The sequence below is a fragment of the Schistocerca gregaria genome, chromosome 2 (assembly GCF_023897955.1).
Source record: "Schistocerca gregaria isolate iqSchGreg1 chromosome 2, iqSchGreg1.2, whole genome shotgun sequence".
Taxonomy (NCBI): domain Eukaryota; kingdom Metazoa; phylum Arthropoda; class Insecta; order Orthoptera; family Acrididae; genus Schistocerca; species Schistocerca gregaria.
Window position 1 is genome coordinate 529,067,948 of NC_064921.1, and position 22,192 is coordinate 529,090,139.

The following is a 22,192-nucleotide window of genomic DNA, read 5'->3' on the forward strand; positions in this document are numbered from 1 at the left end:
AGAGCCTTCTCTTTCAAATTTAAGTCTTATACTAAATGTAGCGCGCTCTCGAGATTCGCATAGTTTACAACAGTGGAGAAACAGTTGCCAGCGACAGTCATTTTCCTCGAAATGACATTGAGTTACTGGCACATTTAAAAGTTTCCTTAGAATTCAGTTGAAGCTGCAGGGCAAAATTTACTGGAGATATGGACGTAACGTGTGTGCGCATGTGTGTGTGTGGTGGGGGGGGAGTTAAAAGGGGTTGTAATGACGTTCCCATCGTATGATAAGTACACGGTGGCGTTAGGCAGAAATTTAATGATATTTGTTGCCCATGTGACGTCATTAGAGTACCTTGCACCTCACGTGAGCTTCTGAGCTCAGTACGTTTTTTGGCATGTGTTGGTACCTCGCATTTCCGAGCTCGAAGGTGACGCCGCAATGCGCCACGCTTTTGTACCTTTGCAGATGAAGATTGTAGGGACCTTTGAAAATTTCGAATTTCTGTGTCGTAATGGGAGACAGTTTAGGGGTTTCAAAAAGTGACCTTTTAATTGTGTAGTGCAGGTTATACTGTAATGGTTTAAATCACAAGAAGCAAGCTGTGTTGCAAATTGGCAAGAGTAGAGACGACGACAGATAGGATGTTGGCGCAAATGTATGGAACCTAAGACGGATGCCTGATTTAAAGGTTTTCTCTTTCGAATTGAAACTGACGATGATGATCCATGTTAGACTCTACTATCTATGCGTCGGCAAGCGTATTTATCGAAAATCTAGAGCGAATACGACTGAAGCTGCCACAAGCGGCATTACTTACATTGTGACTGATGTAGGAGGGACAAGCAAATACTACGTATACGTAATCATATTGAGGTACGTAAGACAGATTTGTATGCCTTTTCGACTAGTGGTATGAATGCAATGTGGGTAATAACTGCTGGGGATTTTATTAACACGTATGATCGAAATACAATTATTTTTGCTTTTCATGTAGGAAGTTGATGCTTGGTGCTATGAGTCGGGTCCGGACTCGTGCAGCGATGGAAGTGAGGTCGTGGGATAGCATGGGGGCGCAATAAAGAAGAACAGAAATTGAAATCGATGTCGGACGATCGAGCTGTGGGTTATCCACGGTTTGCGGAAATCATTTAAAGTAAATGCCGCATCCTTTACTTTGGAGTGGATATGATCAATTTCTTGGTCCGATCTTTTCCTATCTGAGCTTGTTCCGTATCTCTAGTGACCTCTCTGCCGCCTCGACTATAAAGTTCTTACTTTGGTACAGTGAACTTCCAATATCTCAATGCACAGCTGGTTGCAACATATTAGAAGGAAACATAATTCCAAAAGAAGCCTCGCTCACAGTTACGGAATGGGTCATACCGTTACTGGATATTACTCTATTTTGGTTGTGGATGGGGAACACTGTCTGATCAAAAATATCTGGGCACCTATTGGTGGCATTAATAGAGGATTTGTCCACCCATTTGGCTTTATGGCGACTTTAAGCGTGTTGGGGACACTTTCAGTGAGGTCTCAATGCCTGTCAACGAATGGTTATCATTCCTTAAAAGCCGAAACTAAAGCAGGTAATGGTGTAGGATGCTGGGGCGTGGAAGGAAGTCTACCTTATAGGTTATCCCAAAAGTGTTCCATAGGACTAGGTCAGGGCCCTGTGCAGACCAGTGCATTTCAGGAATGTTACTGTCCAGAAATCATAGTCTCACATTGACAGCATAGACTGATACAGTCATAGACTCTGAACTGTACCTCTGCTGTACACAGTTCATAATGCTGTAAAATGTTTTCATATCCTCCCGCATTTTGTGTTTTCCTAAGCGATGTAAGGGGGAGACACCATAACCGTGAGGAATACCCGCATACCATACCACCCCATCCTCTGTACTTCACCTTTGGTGGTACACTAGACGGCAGGTAAAGTTCAAGGGGTATTCGGCAAACCCGAACTGCTACATCGGATTTGGTATTATTCAACTCTCCAAGTCACTCGTCGCCTACTGTCAATTGCTGTCATTCTTTATACCATTTTACTTGGGATTGACTACGGAAATGGGTGGGTTAAGATCACTGTAGCCATTCTTTTTAACTGCCCACGCACAGTTATTGTTCTATCAGGATTTGCTAGAAGCACTTTGGGACGCACCAGCTGATTTCATGCGATTTTTCTCAACCTATCTCCAGAAGGTTCGCAGGAGAACTTCTGTGAATTTGGGAAAGTAGGAGACGAGGTACTGGTGGAAGTAAAGCTGTGAGGACGGGGCGTGAGTCGTGCTTGGGTGGCTCAGATGGTAGAGCACTTGCCAGCAAAAGGCAAAGGTCCAGAGTTCGAGTCTCGGTCCGGCACACAGTTTTGATCTGCCACGAAGTTTCGTATCAGCGCACAATCCACTGCCGAGTGCAAATCTCATTCTGGAAACTTCCACAAAGTTCCACGGATCCTGTCCGTCACTATGTTCTGTCAGCCTGGTCTTGGTTCAACTGTGGTGGTCCCTTAGCGTTTCCACTTCACAGTCACAACGTCAACTCTCGAGCCGGGCAGGTTTAGAAGGGTCTAAACGTGCCTGCTGGATTTGTGCTCGGGTGTAATCCAATGACTGGTCTACATTCAAGGTTAGTGGGCTCTGCGGAACACCGCATTTCGCTGTTACTTCGTCTCTGCTGACAACTAGGTGATTCTCTCCCTCTTTTAGATTAACGGGTCTGCCTCTGGGGCGTCTAGTGGTGAATTGTGCCTCCTGATCAGGCAGTGCTTTTGGTGCTTACTTAGTTCTGTAGCACGCATAGTGCGCCTGCTGTGTTTTAGAGTGTGTGCTAGCACGAGGCGGCCGGCTCCTTGCGCGCTCTCCCGTGTTGGCAGAGGAGGCGCCGTGCCCGCCGGGCCAGCTCAAGTGCGCGGGCAGCGGGCAGTGCGTGCCGCGGGCCTGGTGGTGCGACTTCTACCTCGACTGCCCGGACGGCTCGGACGAGCTCAGCTGCGGTGCGTGATCCCCCGACCCGACCTGCTCCGCGCCACCTCAGTGACACCTGCTCTCGCGCCATAGTACTGCTGCCCTCTGGCCTCCTCGTGCCTACAGTCAGGTTTCTAGCTGTAACTCTGCGGTCACCATTGTGTTTTCAGACCTTAACTGTGACAACAAACATTCCGTAAAACTGTCTGTGGACAAGGTATTTTTTAATCTACGGAGAAGTTAACGGTGCTGTAATAAATGTTTTAATGAGACTACATTTCTAGATGTAGCTGTTGCATTGGCTTTGTTGTGTTTCTTTATTTTTTCAAATGTTACTATGAGAGGCAGTCCAATGAAAAGGAGACGGGTGGGAAAATGTAAGTATAATGTTGGTTATTTTAAAGGTACTTGTCATAACAGTTAATACACTTTTCTGACTGTGAGAGAAGACGGTCAGTGCGTTTATGGCAAAATGTTTGCGGTTGTCTATGGCACAGTGATTATAACTAAGGACGCACCTTTTCATCTGAAGCAAATCGACAGCATATCGTGGTCGTGCGGTAGCGTTCTCGCTTCCCACGCCCGAGTTCCCGGGTTCGAATCCCGGCGGGGTCAGGGGTTTTTCTCTGCCTCGTGATGGCTGGGTGTTGTGTGATGTCCTTAGGTTAGTTAGGTTTAAGTAGTTCTAGGGGACTGATGACCATAGATGTTAAGTCCCATAGTGCTCAGAGCCATTTGAACCATTTTGATTGTCCGCCTTCCCTTATGTTGTCAAGATTGTGTCGAGTACGCTGCAAAGTTTCGCTGGGAAACCCTTACACCTCATTCGTACCGTTCCTATCCAACCCAATGCGATCTGCGTACTTTTGGTACAAAGTTATTCGTGTCCGTCAGTTTGCTTCGAACGAAGAGGTAGACGCATCGATACAAATATGGTTTCATAGGCAACCGCAAACACTATTCGATGAAGGCATTGACCACCTTACCTCACAGTGGCATAAACTTATTAACAGTTATTGCGATTACCCTTGAAATAAGAAACAGTTTACTTACTTTTCTTCACGTTTCTCGTTTTCATTTGACTGCTCATTATATTTCTTCATTCTTGTTTTATTGCGCTCTTCCCACACCACACAATCTATTATACACTGACATCTGCTCATTATATGCTTTATTTTAATTAAACTTAGTTTTGAAAAACTTTTAAAATTGTGAATGATATTTTTGCCTCATATAAAACTGATCTACGGTTTAAATGTTTAATGAAGGCATTTAGTGGAACTTAACAGAATCACAATGATCCAGCTTAAGGTGTTAAATGATAGTGACAGATGAGTTGGTAACGTTATAGGAAGGCCCTCTACTAGGTAATTTAAAAGAAAAGTACAATTTTAAAAATATGAAAATTGGATGTAGGGCACGAAGCACAAGTGTCAGTAAGCTTTTGCGTTTCCCTTATTTAATCGACCTTGTCATTTAGTGACGTGCAGCGTCTAAACGATAAGTGTTTACAACGTACCACAGAGGTGTAGGAGAGGTCGAGATGAACAATTTGATATAGTAAATCTGTATTCTCGCAGGTCGGATTACGGCAAGAAAGGAAGAATGAATTGATTGTTGGTGTTAATAACGATCATCCTCCTTTACCTCCTGTGCATTACTGCAGATGACGTGTCACAGAGCACATTTGCTCTGTGCAAGCAGTACACGTGAGGCGCCTAGTTGTTTGCACTGCACTGTGCGGAATACGAAGGTCCTGTTATCGTTCACTAACCTGCTGTCTTCAAGTTGGTGTCCCCAGCGCAGAAAACAGCACGCAGGTCGTAGGTTCTGTATCTTGAGGCTGAAAGGGGATGCCCCTGGCATATTTTAATATAGCCACAAGAGAAGACTACATAATCTTAATATAGCACCTTCTGATACAGCAAAGTACATGTTCAAACACAATATTAACGAAAATTTATCTTTAAACTATTTGTGGCACGTGTTTGTACCTCATGACTACCGGGGTGAATCTTTTAATACTGAATACTGGCGAACACATTCTGCGACAGACAACATGTCTGTTCTTCTCGACTGCCTAATACAGAGTGACGAACAGTCCCAAACACTTCGCGCGCCATACCAGAAAAGGTGTGACCCGAACGCTTCCGAAGTGCTTCGTCTCCAATTTCGTCAGTCTTTTGTTTTTGATTTAAATTGTTTTTAATACTTCTAAAGTGACTGACTGATAGTCAGCTGTTGAGAGATATTTATATTAAAAAGTGAAGTAATTCCAATGAGTAGTTTAACTTATAATAATAACTATACTCTAACGTTTTGGCGCCATTGCTCCGGACACAGCAGCCAATCATAGAGCAGTAGCATAATGTAGGCGGTCTCTCTCACGGGAATGGTACCGAATGTAACATCTGTCGCAGGTACTTCACACCCATTTCGTCATCTGCATACTTCTTGCACATCCACTACTCTGCGTACAGCTTCTTGGAGCCTAATATGATGGCTGACTAAGCCATAAATATTACAGGATACCGCCTCAAACGGGCCTACAACAGTCACTGAACATTTGGGCTATAACCGACACTCTAATGTTACAACGCCCTTGTTCTTGCACTTAAATAATGTAAAACTGGCTTTTATGTATAACGAGTTTTAGGCATATAATGAACATATAAGCCTATTTGTTTGTCTGTTATTGTTTCTAGCAAATCAATATTATTGCAAAAGTTAAGTTAAGATCCAATTTTCAACCTTCATATAAGTTTGTTTTCTTTTTTTCGTTACCCTCATGGTAAAATAATACGTTAACGAAGTGGCCGATTATGCACATCGCGTAAGAGAGCGAGAGTGTCTTGAAAATGTTGCACGGCGAGATTACGTTGTAGCTTAGGCGACCTCTTATGGCAGTTTGATGTTACTTCCAGGTTTGATAGACCACAAGTGTATTGCATCAAACACTTCGTCTCGATTCCTCCTACACCATATTGGTACAGTAAAAAATAATAGCTTACAAACTCTATACGTTGAAGCATATGTATGTTGTTCGAATGCAGGCTCCGAGAATCTTAATGTCAGATCTGTCAGTGATGCACAACACCTCTCTCGTAGCGTCTGTTACTGGAGCCTGGTGAACATCACCGTGACACTCTCCATCTCAATAAACGAACCCGTGAATAATAAGGCTGCTATTCCTAATACCATCCCTGTCGCTTGCAATAAATCGAAACGAGCAATACTCAACATTTGAGTTGTTTCTCCAACTTGCTTAAGATGAATCCCGGATTTTGCAAACCACATCCTTCGTGACTAAATTACCTTTCCGTACAATACGTTCAATTGATCCCAGTTTCGCATCAGTCTTTCTTATCCGTTGTTCAATGTTGCTAAATCACGCTGGAGACACGCTGCAAGATAAGTTTCCTTGGCATCCGTTGTGCAGCGACTGATCGCCAGTCTTGCGGAGCAATGAGCCCTCCAGCTTAATTATGTACGCTGCATTAATAATTATCTATGTTCCTTAAATTTCAATAATTGCGTCAATCCTTAGTTTTATAAGGTTGTCTTCTTTTCAGTTCCGGATTACATGTAATTATGTATCTTAGGACATACCCTGAAGAAAATACACTCTTCTGTACAAAGTTCTCATCCACGAAATCATATATTAATGGTATCTGTCTACACGTCTTTAAAGGAATAGAATTTGAGAAGAACAGGAATAGTTCACGTCATGATAATGATCCTAGTGCTAGATTGTAATGTATGACTGGCCCAACATTAATACCGTTTAAGTATCCTAATTTGAACCAAAGTTACGTGCAGTGGGCAAGAAATTCGAGTAACATCAAGAAATTCGAGTAACACAAGCATCTCATCTCAGTCATTGTACCCTAAGTGTCCCAGGTGGTATGCAATTTACATTTATCTGCCAGTTCAACACAAGTAAGCGAAACTCAATTAAACTGTCCTTCTTGGCTAATTCAGTACAGATGAAGTTCGTCATGAACAAATGATTGATATACCAATAACTAGTCTATGCCTGTACTCAAACACATGAAGGCTGGTGCGTTGCGCAGATAGGATCAAGGAGATCAGAGTCATTGAACTAATTATGAACGAGATAATAAATCCTAAGCCCTATTACGCCCTTAATCATGGGAAGTCAAAGTTCGTTTGGTCTATACTGATGGTGATCACAGGGCTCAGTTAACAGTCTACCAGGAGTACCAACCTCGGAGCACCTCCCGCATTGGAGGCCGAGCCGGAAGACGCAGAGTTCATTGACCGATGTCTGGGTGCTCCTAGTGGTTGCAGTGTGGTATCATCGAGATTGGGCTACTGCTGCAAACACGTACTCTGCAGGCAAGAGGCCGTTCTGCATTGGAACTTGGGCTCAGCGAAATGAACTGGGCGAATGGGGCTGGGTGCTTCCCTTAATGCTCGTCTGACAGAGTGAGATCTGCTTGATGCCTGGAGAACGGGTGATTGGCGGAGACAAAGTAGTGCTCCCATCTCTGGTATTGTTGTCCGAGATGCGTGCACCTGTGGTCTTGAGGTTGGCACCTCTCCCAGCGAAACTAGTGGCACAGATTTCCGTGATGGCGGTTAAAGTTCTGCTTCTAAATAGACGGGCATGCTCTGAACACAACCAAGATTTTTGTGATGTGTACTTCGCACTTGCGGTACTGTTGACATCTAGGTGTGCCACAGTAGCTTCACCTGCAGTCTGGCACCCGGGCAAAGTGTCGGCCGTGTCTGTGATGCGGGTAGCGACGGGCGCAGGCGAAGGCCCTGGGTATGGTGTGTACTTATGGGTGGAAACCTTTCTCCTCTGCATTCTTCTCACTGTTGAGAATCACTATTATTTCTCTGATAGCGGAAGGGACAATGCGATTTGTGTACACGTTTCTGTCTGTTGACGCGGCTTGAAGTCATTTCAAGTTGAAATTGCAGACATATAATCACTTGACGCCAAGAAGGGTTGTTGCCCGCTGAACTGCCATACATCACAGCGACTCCATTCGATCATTCAGCTCTTATCATCAGAGAAACAACACTGAAGATCTGTCTTGTAGTGATCATTCCGGGTCCGTAACACCAGATCATGATTGCTTTCTGCTAACTGTGGCTCCTAGACACCAAAACGTTTGACTCGAGATGCAATGGTAGAAACAAAATCTACACTGTGGCGCTAAAGGACGGACAAAACGGGACATCTGGGTCAAAAAAGCCGGTTTCTCTTCGCTGACGAGTGCAGGATTCGTTTGACGCTTGATGATCGTTGTCTAACGCTACTAAGGTGGCCAGGTATCAATGCACGCCGTAGCCACTAAGTGCGACGGGTTCAGCAGGGAGTTGTGTATGTATACAGTTTGAACTGTGCCTGTATCCCATATAGATGTCAGACGCCTCTGATCACTATGGGGAGCAATTTGGGGTTGTGTAGCGTCCTTCAACCTGTTATGTAGTTCGATAGTCATCGTTTTGGCGATGAGTTCAGGTTAGAAAGCTACCCGCACATCTCGTGAACACCTTCTTCCAGTAGATGGGAAGCTACCGACTGAAATTAACAGCGGCTTATGCTGACATTCAACCTTGCTGAGCGTGCATGGGACCACTTTATGTTTGCTTTGCTCAATGCCGCAGGTGTCCTCCTCACCTCAGGACTGCCGATGTCGATGGGTGTCAGGCAGTAATGTCTCGACCACAATGTCGGCAATATGAGCCAAGGAGAACCAAAGTGTGCTACAGTGCAACAGATGCGTGTTCGTTGATGTATAGGTGATGCAAAATGATCTGTTTTCATCACTAGGAATAACGGTCCCTATAAAACTCTCTCGGCATTTCACATCTAATAATTTCTTTACTTCAAGAAGTAAATGCTGAGTTCTATGTCGTAGGAAGCCTCCAAACCATGCATTCACCAGTTTCGATAGTACTTAAATAACTTTCGTTAATCGATAGTTGTAACATCAGCGACACCGCTGTTACCTACCGCATTCTGAATCTTATAGACGCGAGAAGCGTAACCTTTCATTACACACAACATTAGACAACAAATTGGAGACTTTAGTTTTTTTACAAAGCCAGAAAAGCTGATTTATTTGTGTTTGAGTGTGTTGAAGCTGAAGATGACACTTGAAAATATAGATTAGATCAGGTTTGAAAGTTATTAAGACTTTCATCTTCTTGACATATTACATCGGGCCATAGTTTAACAAGCGCAGAACTGCGCGACATCCATATTCTTATAAAAATTTTGACTGTATTTTGGGGTTAATTCGATGCACTAATCACAAATATTGCTCCATTTCTCTAGGATGGCTCTAGTTCTTTTAGATACAGGGTGTCTATATTTGCACTGAAATGTTGATACAGAAGTTTTTCGTATTCTATTCAAAAATTTTAATAATGTCACGAATATGTAAATGGATTTATACAATTTAAGGGTTTCTGAATCCATGTATAACATTATTTTTGTCATATAGAAATTTAATGGCATTTAACACTGAAATTTATGACCAATGAAAAATGGCACAGAGTGATCTATTTTTGGGGTTATAAATGCATCTCCAGGGAATAACAACAGTTTTGATTTCACGCTATAACTCAGAAACTGTTGTAAAATTCAAATACACAATGGAGCGCTCCTGACGGCCGTCAATCTCATTGTTAGCTATAGACAAAAGACTGGTATAATATCACGTGTAGCACGTGTTCACCGATCGGTATATGTGAAGATGAGGTCAAGGTCGTCGACTCAGTTTCGATTATGTTTATCTTATAACTGCGTTAAACACAGAATTCAAGGACGATTTCAGTGGCATTCCTGATATAACAAGAAATCGAGAACTGAAAAACAGAGATAAGGACGTAACAATCTCCGTATAACACGAAAACGGGATCTGAAAAATTCTTGTCATTCTATCACTTAGAGTGGCAAAATCATCACTGTCCAGTCGCATTAATATGACCACCGCTCAAAAGACTGAATAACCACATTTTGCAGCGGACGACGTACAGGAAGTGAGTCTGTGAGGTTCTGGAGAGCTGTGCCAAGTTTCTCTGTTGAGGATCCACGGCGCGAATTGCCCGAATAAGATGGTCCCACAGAGTCTTGGTTTAAATTTGGGGAGATTGGTGGCGAAGTGGGAGTGGTAAACTCTTCCTGGTTATTTTTGAATCACGCCCATACGCTGCGAACAGTGTGATTCGTTGCTTTATGCTGCCTGTAGATGTCATCTTGCGGAGGAAAAACAAAAGACATATAGGGGTAGACGTGGTTCCCAAGGATAGATCCATACTTGAGTCGATCCACTGAGCGTTCCAGAATGACGAGATCACGCAAGAAATGCCACGAAAGCATTCTACAGACCATAAGGCTCCCTCTTCCGGCCTGGACCCATCCGACTAAAGTTGCTGGATGTTTGCTTCTAGATGGCGACATGGTTAATCTGAAAAAGTCACGTGATGCCACTCAGTGAACGTCCAGTTGCGTTATTAGCGTCCAAGTTCCAGCCTTGATAGCCGATTAACTGCAGTCAGAACGGGTGCACGAAAGAGGCGCCTTCTGTGGACGCTCAAATGCAGCAACGTCGGGTTAACAGTCTTTAAGGAGACAGACACTTAGTAGCCCTTTCATTTGGGTGGCCAGTTACACAGCAGTTGGACGTATATTCGCCCGTACGCATCTCTGCAGCCGTCATTTGCCACTGTCATCTACCGACCGCCGTGCACCACAATTAGGTCGGCGCCAGTTTTGCATAGCGCCGTTTTTCCATGCACAGTATACTTTAACCACGGCAGCACGATATCGTTTAGAAAGGTAGCAGTTTCGGAAATGCTTCCAACCTTGGCCCGAAAGGAAATGATCATGGCTTTCTGGACATAATCGCACTGTTTCCGCATTACGAAAATGACTGCGCTGTATTTCGCGTACCCCCAGCACGCTTTGTATACTCTTCACTGCTGGTGCTTCCACCTTCCGTCTGTGAGCGATTATTGCACACAGACGTCTAACATACGCGGTGGTTACATTAATGTGACTGGACCGTGTACAAAGACTGGATATTTTTCCTCGTGTAAAAATTTCGTTGTTGAACTGTGTAACCTATTACAACATTCTGATGACCTTTTAATAAAAAGGTAATAAAGCTTTGAATTAATCATACTTTCATTGGTTACACAACATTTTTTGTATCTCCAACTATGTCCAAAGGTTGCTCAAAAAAATAAGGCAACGAGTCCTCAGAGAGGAAACGTTTATTCAGGACGTCAAAGATAAATAAGATACACAAAGTTACTAAGGTACAGGATACAGATCTTGGAGCAACTTAAAAATGGTCTTATACATGTCAGCATCGAATCTGAAGTGGGTACCAGGCCAGACGATTCATTAACTATCTGGAATGAAAATTGTTTGGTGCGAGATCCGAAATGCAAGGACGTTGTTCCAGTGCAGTCCATCGGAAACCCGTGATAGAACTTACGTAACTGTCACGGTATACCGTCGGACGTTATCATGGAACAGTACAGCTGCTTTCGAAAATCATCCCTTTCATTTGACATTACAGCTTTCTACAGCCGTTCCATCATCCGCGGTCTTTGCATTAGGGTGTGAATCAACCAGCAGCACGCTCGGAGTGCTCCAAAACACTCCGGTCATGGTTCTTCGCGGAAGTAATTATTTTCATATTGTTACGGGGGATACGAAGAGTGCTCAAGGAGAATGATACTGTGTTCTTCTTTCGTCCGATGGGGAATGTGAGGAGTGCCCGATGGCAGTGATGATTGCTCATTCTTTCGTGTCGGTTCGCCCCTTGCAGACGGTACGGTGCAGGAATGAATCATGTTCCACATTAAATGCAGCAGAGACAACCCTATTCATGTGGCTCTATTCTCGTCTGAGTAGCCACGAGATAACGCTTTCCGAAAGGCCACTGTATTGCGTGCGATATCAGTAGGCAACGGAAATGATGAGTTCGTACGCGATCTGCCTCTCACCAATGCGACTCTAGTCCAGGCTACAAAATTCTATGTTGGCGTCCTATTCAGTTTTGTCGTATTATAATCAGTCTCAGCTCTCGTCTGCGAACATGGATACCAGTGTAAACTCTTAAATCCCTTTCTGTGCTTCACAGAGTACGCCACTAAGCCTTTGTCACTATTTATTGAACCACTGTGTATGGCTAAGTAGAGGTAATGGTAGCAGTTGTAGTGCCCGGCTGCCTGTGGCGGTAGTGTGGCTGACGTGTGTGTGATTGGGTCGACAGTGGGCCGCGGGCGGGAATGCGGCCGCGACGAGTTCCGCTGCCTGAGCGGCCAGTGCGTGCCCCGCACCGACGTCTGCTTCAAGTCCGGCCACGAGCGCAGCGGCTGCGCCGACGGCTCCCACCTGCTGCACTGCGGTAAGCTGCCTGCCTGTGTCTCTAGCTCCTCTACCGAGACACTCTGCTGTACTCTCCACCTGCGTCCCAGCTCAAATGCTCTGACAGAAGTTCTGCACTAAGCTGCGGGCTGCTAACTCGTTATTTGTCTTGATATCGGTTCCATATTATTGGACACTTATATACGGTTTCGTATCAACCATTGGTAAAGGGTCGATTTTTGCCCCTTTTCCATGAGACATGCCCTATAATTTTTGTGCTGGTTTCTTTTTCTCTGTTATATATATTTAATTATTTGTAATATATTATTTATATTAAATGACCTTTAAAGCAAAATACACTATAAGAATAAATAGAATAAATCTAGATCAAATATATATATATATATATATATATATATATATATATATATATATATATATATATATATATATAACATCTGAGACGTCTTGACCACAATTACATTATTCCAGTACACCTTACACGTTTCGACATTACGTCATCATCAAAGGCTATAAAAATACAAAGACGAAACTAATAACAGCAGAAATACATGTTACATTTTCACCAATTTAATGTAGCTAGAATATAGAAAGAAATATCGTTTACTAAGTGGCTAATGTCATTAGCGTAAGTCAGTCCAATCGTGTCCAAATGGATTCATAATTTCTAGCAAACAATGCTTCATCACAAGTAAGCACAGACTTACTTCAGGGATCAAAGTTCGTACAAATTGGAATAATTCACTACGTGGCGCTAAGTCCGTGGTGCAATGCGACAGTTTCTTGTTTATTTTTATTTCTACTAGACCAGTGTAACACAACATGACCATCCTTAGCGGTCCTCCAGAAAATACACATTAATACAATACACAATGCCGCACAGGTAGGCCAAAATATTTTGTCCACCTGATTCATCACTAGTTTGTCTTTGGAACGTAAACATGACTGATTCTGCGTATCAGGGAACCGACAGTTTGTTGTTAAGTTTGTGGAGTTACGTGGCATTACGTGTTTAGTCACAGGTCTTGTCATTCGCGTAAATAGCGGGCCTCTGATTTACGTACTTGGTGACGGCGACAGACAGCGATGCAGATGGGTTCCATAGGATTTACGTTAGATGAATCTGGTCGTCGGGCATCAACGTGAGTTCACTATAACGCTCCTCATATAACTGGAACACGCTCCGAGACGCGGACAATTATACCGTTGAAAGACGACATCGCCGTCGGGAAAGACATGAAGCACAGAGGGAGGAGGAGGAGGAGAAGAAGAAGAGTAGCGTTTAACGTCCTGTCGACAACGAGACCATTAGAGACGAAGTGCAAGCTCTGATTAGGGAAGAAAGGGGAAAGAATTCGACCGTGCCCTTTCAAAGTAACCATTCCGGCAATTCCCTGAAGCGTTTTAGGGAAATCACAGAAAACCTAAACCATGATGGCCAAACGCGGGTGTGAATCGTCGTCCTTCCGAATGTGAGTCTAGTGCATTAACCTCTCCGCCACCTCGCTCGGTAAGCGAAGGGATGCACGTGGTTCGCAGCTGTCAACGGGTCTTCAATTACAACGGGCCCGATGCAAGCGCAGGAGAATGTCTCCCGCAGCATAATACTGCACTTATCAACCTGCTTCCGTGTCGCGCTGCTGGTTTCGAGCTGTCGTTCACCTCGATGACGGCGTTTGTGGAGATGACCTGCGGAGCCGACACGTTTATCCACGCTCGAATTCCAATGGTACTGAGGCCACTGCAACCGTGAACACGTAGGGGTGGTCTGCTGTTGAGCTCCATGTTCGACAATGTACGATGAATGGTGTGCTCTGAAACACTTGGGCGTGCACCAGCATTGTGCTCTTTCAGCAGAGATGCTACAGATCACCATCTATCCTACTTCATCGAGCAGACAGTCTTCCGAACGCCACATTTTGTGAAGAATCGTTGAAGTCTAACCATTTAGTGCCCAGTCGTAGCTTCACTGTCCTTCTACCTCTTTCCTTTGATGCTCACGATAGTGATACGTGAACATTCGACCAGATTCGCTGTTATCGAGATGTTGACAGGCTCTGCGTAATAATAATCTGCCCTTTGTCAAAGTCGCTTACCTTAATGAATTTCCCCGTTTGCAGTCCATATCTTCGCTAGGGAGATCCCCGTCTCTGCTTACATACTTTTGCTCCCGCGTCACGAACCCCGCAATGCTACGAAGCGGTATCCAACGTCGCGGTTGGCGGTGAGCATAATTTTTCGGCTTATCAGTGTATATGCTGTGGCAAGTTACTTTAAATGTTACTTTACCTTTTAGCTGGTTTCTAGTATGTCCTCGTAGTGTAGTGGATGAGGCAGAGTACTATACAATACTAGCTTTGTATTTTTTCGTCAAAGATATCTGTTCGTCCGTAATGTTTTCCGTCATTAAGGTAATGTGTGTAATTGTTATATTCAGTCTGTTTCGTTTATCGATAATATAACGTCCTAGATGAAACCGAAATCTTTATACACGTAACAAAGAATTTCACAATTTTCTTGTCCAGAGGTGAAATAACCTCGTAAACAGAATTTATGCTAATTATAATTAAAAAACTTAATTTTTATTAATTATATTTTATATTTGTTACCAATAAACAAGACAAGAATATTTCAATCAAACGATTGAAGTGGAAAAATTAAAGTAACATCTCCTAAAGCATCTACAAAAACCCCTCTGTGAGATTACAAAAATAAATTGCAGGTAAGTACTGAGCACTACCACTCGTACAATAAAACTTTAATTTGTGACGGTATTCGAACTAATGATGATATTCACAAAATGTTTATCTTCTGTGACACACTGTCTCACAAAGTTTTAAGCTATTCAACAATTTCAATACGCGACTCTTTGGTTGCAAGCACAGCATCCAGTCTGTTTTCAAGCTGTGTCCACTCTCGGCGCAACATATACGCAACTGTGGCGATGGCAGCTGCTTTATGGTTCTTTAAATCACTGATGTGGCTGACAGGCGTTTGATAGACTCTTTCTATGACGTATCCCCATTAGAAAGAAAAATTTCAGGTGACCTAGGTCAGCGAATTGGACCACATCTGCCATCCTAGTGAGCCGGAATCACCTGGTGTAGAGCTTTTCGCTCAGTCTGAACCCAGTCTGACGGTGCACCATCATTTTTGTAAACGACTCTGTATTGGTGGTCAGGCAATTGCGGTAAAGCAGACGGATAGAAGATATCAAGGTAACTGTTAGATTTGAATGATACTTCTGAGAAAAGGAATAGTCCCACAAACCATTAAAGAACACCACACCACAGTATTCGGATTGCGTGCCCCATACCCATGCTACGTGGCTTCGTTAGACAATGCTAGATTGATTATAAAATTCCTATCCTCTTCTAAACGGTGGAGAACGTCCACGGCGAATTGCATACGTTGTGGCCTGTCGTATGGCTTCAGCGTGTGCAGCAATTGCAACTGGTATGGAAACATCTGTACACGTTCCCCATGGACGCGGTGCATGGCCGCCCTACTAATCTGCAGCTCCTGGTGAACGATGTAGATCCAACCGTATCTGTTCCGTGTTGGCTACATTTGTTCCAGGCGTCCAGTATGTTGCTTCACTTCCACGCTCCTGTCTGCAGAATATTCCTGTACCATAGGCGTATCGAAATGCGCGATTGTAGTTTGGGTGCTCCTTTGAACCTAGGTATCCGACATGGCGTCAATAAATCATTCTACACGTGAGGCTTTTCTTGAACGGTTCCCATTATGCTACACTCACGAAACCTGGAAATCACACGAACAAAACTTTGTGCGTTCGCCTGTCAGATAAGCGTTACTTTTGAGACGCCCTGTGTTACGCCTTCATCATACATAAGTCGTCTGTAAGATACAAATGCGATTTTCAGGACATTGCCAATTATTCAGTTACAATGTTTTATGGTGAGCAAGATTCTGTATACATTAAAATTAGTTACTTTAAAACCAATTTAAAACTGTGGACGGTGAACCAACACTTCGTCAGTCGTTCAGCATGTTGTACCCTGAAGCAGAACACTTGATATTTGCAAATTAACTGAGTTTCTTTAATGTCTCACCATTTTCCCTGTTTCTAAGATGATAATTTGTGTTAGCTGCTAATAGCTACAGTTTCAAAATGTTTTTAACGTGTAACTGGATTTCGATCATACTTATTCGTAATTTGTTTCCACCTGCTGGCTATCGGTGTGCAGTAGAGTAATAATGTAGGAAGTAGAATATTGAAGACAGTATTAGCAAGATTTTTGTCGACTGCAACACATTTAAAATAGAATACAATAATTTTTCCTAGGCACTGGATCCTGTTGTACTTTAAATAGTTATTCACATTTGAGAAAACCTTAATTTTCCATAATGGTCTTCGTACATCAGAAAAGACTGCAACGTACTTAAAGTGAATGCTACAATTTCCAAATGGAATAAAAAAGTATATTACATTTTTATTACAAGGAGAGATGAAAGTACAGTACGATAATTGCCCTCGGGTACAACAATCACCCTCACAGAATATTACAGTGCTATTTTAGGAACATTCTCTGTGCTTCCCAAAAAATTGTAGAGGCTGAAATTCACTGACAGAAAGAAATCGCATCGCCTAGAACGAGTTAGGTAACATAAACGAAGGTTCGTAGGCATGTTTCTAGACTGAAAGATGATGTCTACTCGGATTCGCACCAGTCGCATAATAGTGGCGTTAGTAGCACCATTATGAGGGTGCAAATCAAATTTGCTTTAAATATACGCCGTAGCGGTGGTGAACGTTAGTGAAATTTGTGATGGACATGGTGAGGTGATGTTAGTCAAGACTGGCTTTTAGACGACACTGAGTTTGAACGAGGTCGTATAATACGGTTACAAGGAGTTGGATGTTCCTTGTGCGATGCTACAGAGAGACATGGCAGGAATGTAGCTACACTTCTGGCCCTTACAATTCCTACACCATGAAGATGATGTGCTACAAACGCGAAATTTAACCGATAGGAAGAAGATGCTGTAGTATGAAAATGATTAACTTTTCAGAGCATTCATACAAGGTTGGCGCCGGTGGTGACACCTACAACGTGCTGAGATGAGGAAAGTTTCCTACCGATATTTCATACAAAAACACCAGTTTACCGCCGTTGCTTGGTGAAACGTTGTTGTGATGCCTCGTGTAAGGAGGAAAAAAGCGTGCCATCACGACTTTGATGAAGGTCGGATTGTAGCCTATCGTGATTGCGGTTTATCGTATCGCGACAGTGCTCTCGCGTTTGTTCAGATCTAATGACTGTCAGCAGAATATGGAATCGGTGGGTTCAGGAGGTTAATACGGAACGCCGTGCTGGATCCCAACGGCCTGGTATCACTAGCAGTCGAGATGACAGGCATCTTATCGGCATGGCTGTAACGGACCGTGCAGCCACGTCTCGATCCCTGAGTCAACAGATGGGGACGTTTGCAAGAAAACAACCATCTGCACGAACAGTTCGACGACGTTTGCAGCAGCATGGACCATCAGCTCGGAGACCATGGCTGCCGTTACCCTTGACGCTGCATCACAGACAGGAGCGCCTGCGTCGAACCGAGGTGCACGAATGGCAAAACGTCAATTTTTTGGATAAATCCAGGTTCTGTTTACAGCATCATGATGGTCTTATCCGCGTTTGGCGACATCGCGGTGAACGCACATTGGAAGCGTGAATTCGTCATCGCCATACTGGCGTATCACCCGGTGTGATGGTCTGGTGCATTGACTCAAACAGAGGTTGGGTGGCGTGTACAGGTACAGCTGCCCACGCAGCTTCAACACGATACCACAGTTCATCATGAGTAGTGACTGGTGTATTGTGATGAGCCTGTTGCTCGGCCACCATTGACCAGACGTTTTCAGTTAGTGAGAGATCTGGAGAATGTGCTGACCAGGGCAGCAGTCGAACATTTTCTGTATCCAGAAAGGCCCGCACAGGACCTGCACCAAGCGGTCGTGCATTATCCTGCTGAAATGTAGGGTTTCGGAGGGATCGAATGAAGGATATAGCCACGTGTCGTAACCCATCTGAAATGTAATATCCACTCTTCAAAGTGCCGACAATGCGAACAAGAGGTGAGCGAGACGTGTAAACAGCAGGACCGTGCAGCAGGGCTTGGGCTGCGACAGACTTAACTGGAATACGATTCTTCTTGTCTGCAGTTGTTGTAGCGAATTCGATGTTCTCGATGGTCTTGTAGACTGTCTGTTTCGAACGACGGCGATATCTTCTGTACGGCATGTTGGCAGCGTTCAATGCAGTTGCCTGTGCAGCAGCAACACCGCGACATAGACGCCGAGCGGCGCTCGCTCGCTTATATACTAGTCCGAACGCGCGTGACCTTGCGTCGGACTTAGAATATTTCTGCCTGCTGCCGTACAGAAGATATCGCCGTCGTTCGAAACAGACAGTCTACAAGACCATCGAGAACATCGAATTCGCTACAACAGCTGGAGACAAGAAGAATCGTATTCCAATTAAGTCTGTCGCAGCCCAAGCCCTGCTGGACGGTCCTGCTGTTTTCGTCAGTTGCAAACTTAATTTCAGTTTAGATATTAATGATTCATTTGGTCATGGCAACGGGTGGTTTACCGTAGCCATTGTTCGAGGAGGTACAGGAATACCAAATGTTCCTGGATACTGATTTCTCAGGATCTATGCACCAAAATTGCGTGAAAATGTAATCACATGTCAGTTCTAGTATAATATATTTGTCCAATGAATACACGCTTATCATCTGCATTTCTTCTTGGTGTATCAATTTCAATGGCCAGTAGTGCACTTAACACGATTTGTGGCAGTGGTGGTCACGTGAATATTCGAAGAAGATCGGGCTCCAGATGGCCACGTGGCACCACAGAGAGATAAGACCATTGTGTTAGGCGTGTGGTTAGGGCGCATAGTGGTGGATTTGCTGCAGGATTTTGAGCAGCATTTGGCACCACAGTGACAATCGAACTCTTGAAAATCGATTACTTCAAGGACAGATGCGAGCCAGACGCCCTTCGTGTGCATTCCACTGGCCACAAACCACCACCACTTGCAACTTTATTGGTGTCAAACGAGAGCTCATTGGAGCGCAGGATGGAGGTTTACTGCGTTTTTTGATGAAAGCTGGACCTGCCTCGGAGCCATATACGGCCGTGCATTAGCCACAAGAAACCAGTTGAGGGCATGCAGCCAACCTGTCTGGGTACTACACACACTGGGCCTACGTGTGGAGTGCGATTCCGTATGACAGCAGAAACGTCCTTGTGCTTATCCCACGCACGCACCCGGACTGCAGATTTGTACGTCAGTCGGTTGTGCTGCCTTTCATGAACACACAGCTGTTGCAGCCCAACTTATTCTCCAGTATGTCGACATGTTGCCTTGGCCTGCTCGATCACCAGATCTGTCGCCAATTCAGCACAAATGGGATATCATCGGACAACAATTCAAGCGTTACCCATAAACAGCATTAACCGTCCGTGTATTCACCGACTAAGTGCCACTGGCATGGAACTCCGTCCCACAAACTGACATCCGGCAGCACATGTATTTTTGCATCCATGCATTTAAAATTGTGCAAGCTACACCGGTTACTAATGTAGCTGCATTTTACATTTGCAGTGGCTGCTCTCGTAGTTTTTACAACCTGATGTTATGCACTTAAATATGTTACCTAGACAAATGCATTCCCGAAATGTCATTTCTCTACATTAATTACTTTTTCCTGTTGTAATTTCTTCCGTCAGTGTATGAATAGCGTACGCATCATCATCATCATCAACATCGTTGAAGTGTTTACCTTAACAGCTTGTCTGGGTACCTCCCGTACTCGCAGGTCTATAACCCCATGCTTTCAGACGAACCTCGCTCGCTGATGCACTGCAGAGATGATCACTACGACTTCTTTTGTATCCACTTACTTCATCATAACTTTTACGTACGTTTACAAATTTATTAGGATATCTTCGATCATTATTTTATATTCACAAGGACGCCTCTTAACAAGAAGACCACATAAGGCTTATGTTGACAAATGTCGCATGGTTGACTACGTAAAAGAGATGCGGGAAGCAGTTGTATCCTCGTTCCATATCTTGTCTTGCTCCTTACGACGCTTGAATTTTTCCAGATATCTGATATAATTAGTTTCTGTCATGATGTCGGCATCTGTTTTCACAGTTAAATTGTGTGCGACCTATTTAGTGTATGAGTCCCATACATGAATTTTATATCATTGCCACTGGACTGCAATTACGTAGGTACGTTTTATTTTATGACTATAATCCTAGCAGACTGTGTGTGGTTACCTCACTCGGCTTTTCATATCGTATACATTCTGTGCCTAATAGTGATGTCATCGGCAGTAAGTAAGAAGCGAATGATAAAGGATTGCATTTTCTCTACTGCCATTCAGTGTGTACATATGAAACGATGTAAAAGATAGCACTGGGAATTTCTGGGGAATAAAATGAAACCAGTTTGTGATTTGTACTCGGTGAGATGAAGTGTTTATATGTTTGTTCGATTCTGTTTATCGCACAATGTTTGGGCGACTCATGGAGCCATTTTCGTCAGTTCCTCTGAACAGTGCTCTTGTGGAAATCGTCTTCTGGCTCACAGCCTCTCATCCCAACATTTCATACTGTGGAGAGGAAGTACTTTACATTGTACGAAATCTGAATGAAGTCAGACAAAGGAAAGGCCGACAGTAATGTGGAGGCATTGTCGTACTTGGAAATTGTTTATTTTTTCGTGACTATTTAGATCTAACACTACAGCTGTATTATAGCAAAGTCTTCGACTTGTCACTCTTCAGAGTGATAGTTTCGACACTGAATCGTGCATACGTACCTCATGTAGCGGGAAATACGTTTGTCGTTATAGAAATAAAGTTTGTCAAAGACGTCAACGTCAACAAAATTTTCTTGATATACCAACTACGTCAAATTGTAGGATTCTACCAACCTTTCACGACATACACTCTTTCTCGTTCCTTTTTCCACGAAAATGTGGTAAGCTTTTTAATTTTCTACTGTCAGTAATGACATTAGTAAAACGACCAACCATCAGCTACATTGTCAACCCTGTAGTGCGCAGCTACTGATAGAATCTGAGAATGCAAGACTGCGATGATTGCTGTACGTCACACTCGTACGTCCATCACACACGTATGAGAAGTAGAGGAAAGAGGGAAAAGAAAATAACCACAAACGCGGAGAAGGACAAGAGCTAAAGAAACACTAGAAAATTCCGCAGATGAGAAAAAAAAACAAATAGTAACCGTCGATGGCGGGGATTTTAATCCAGCAACGAACGACGGGCAAAAATTTGACGTCTGCTCCGCCCCATTTTCGTGGCGGCAATTCGTCGTTGCTGCCATGACAGTCGGCTGATCCGTTATTGCAGTCGCTTCCTTGATTATGCTGTTCCAGGAAACACGAGGCAAATACGTAACTGAGTTTTAAAAAAGGAAGAAATATTTGGTTCCCTGTTAGGGACGCTCAGCAGAGGCAAATTTGTCTCCTGTCAGGCTCTTACGTTGCCAATATCTGCCGTGGAAGGTTGAAAAATGGATTGATGTACCCAGAAAGTATACAGCCTGCCGTATTCACAATGAATCCCTCATTACAGGCATACGAAGCTCTATCAGCTAAGAGCGACGTAATGGATACTTTGTGCTGTTGCAACTGCCGGTAACATCTTATGAGAATTAAAGGAAGATATCACTATAACTCAAACTACAGCCCGCAGTGACTCGTCGTTAACGCACATGAATTTGTGTGCAGCGACCTTCTAATACACAGTCTACTATAATAAAAAAATCCAATTCTAAGCTT

At 43.7% G+C, this 22,192-nt stretch overlaps 1 protein-coding gene across 1 annotated transcript in view; it reads left to right on the forward strand.

Moving 5' to 3' along the window:
• The window catches only part of LOC126335869 (G-protein coupled receptor GRL101-like), a 697,223-nt gene that overhangs the window by 547,139 nt on the left and 127,892 nt on the right, over positions 1-22,192 (forward strand). The window contains exons 12-13 of the mRNA XM_049999341.1: positions 2,864-2,983; positions 12,224-12,358. Coding sequence (XP_049855298.1) covers positions 2,864-2,983; positions 12,224-12,358 — 255 coding nt within the window. The remainder of the gene's footprint in view (positions 1-2,863; positions 2,984-12,223; positions 12,359-22,192) is intronic.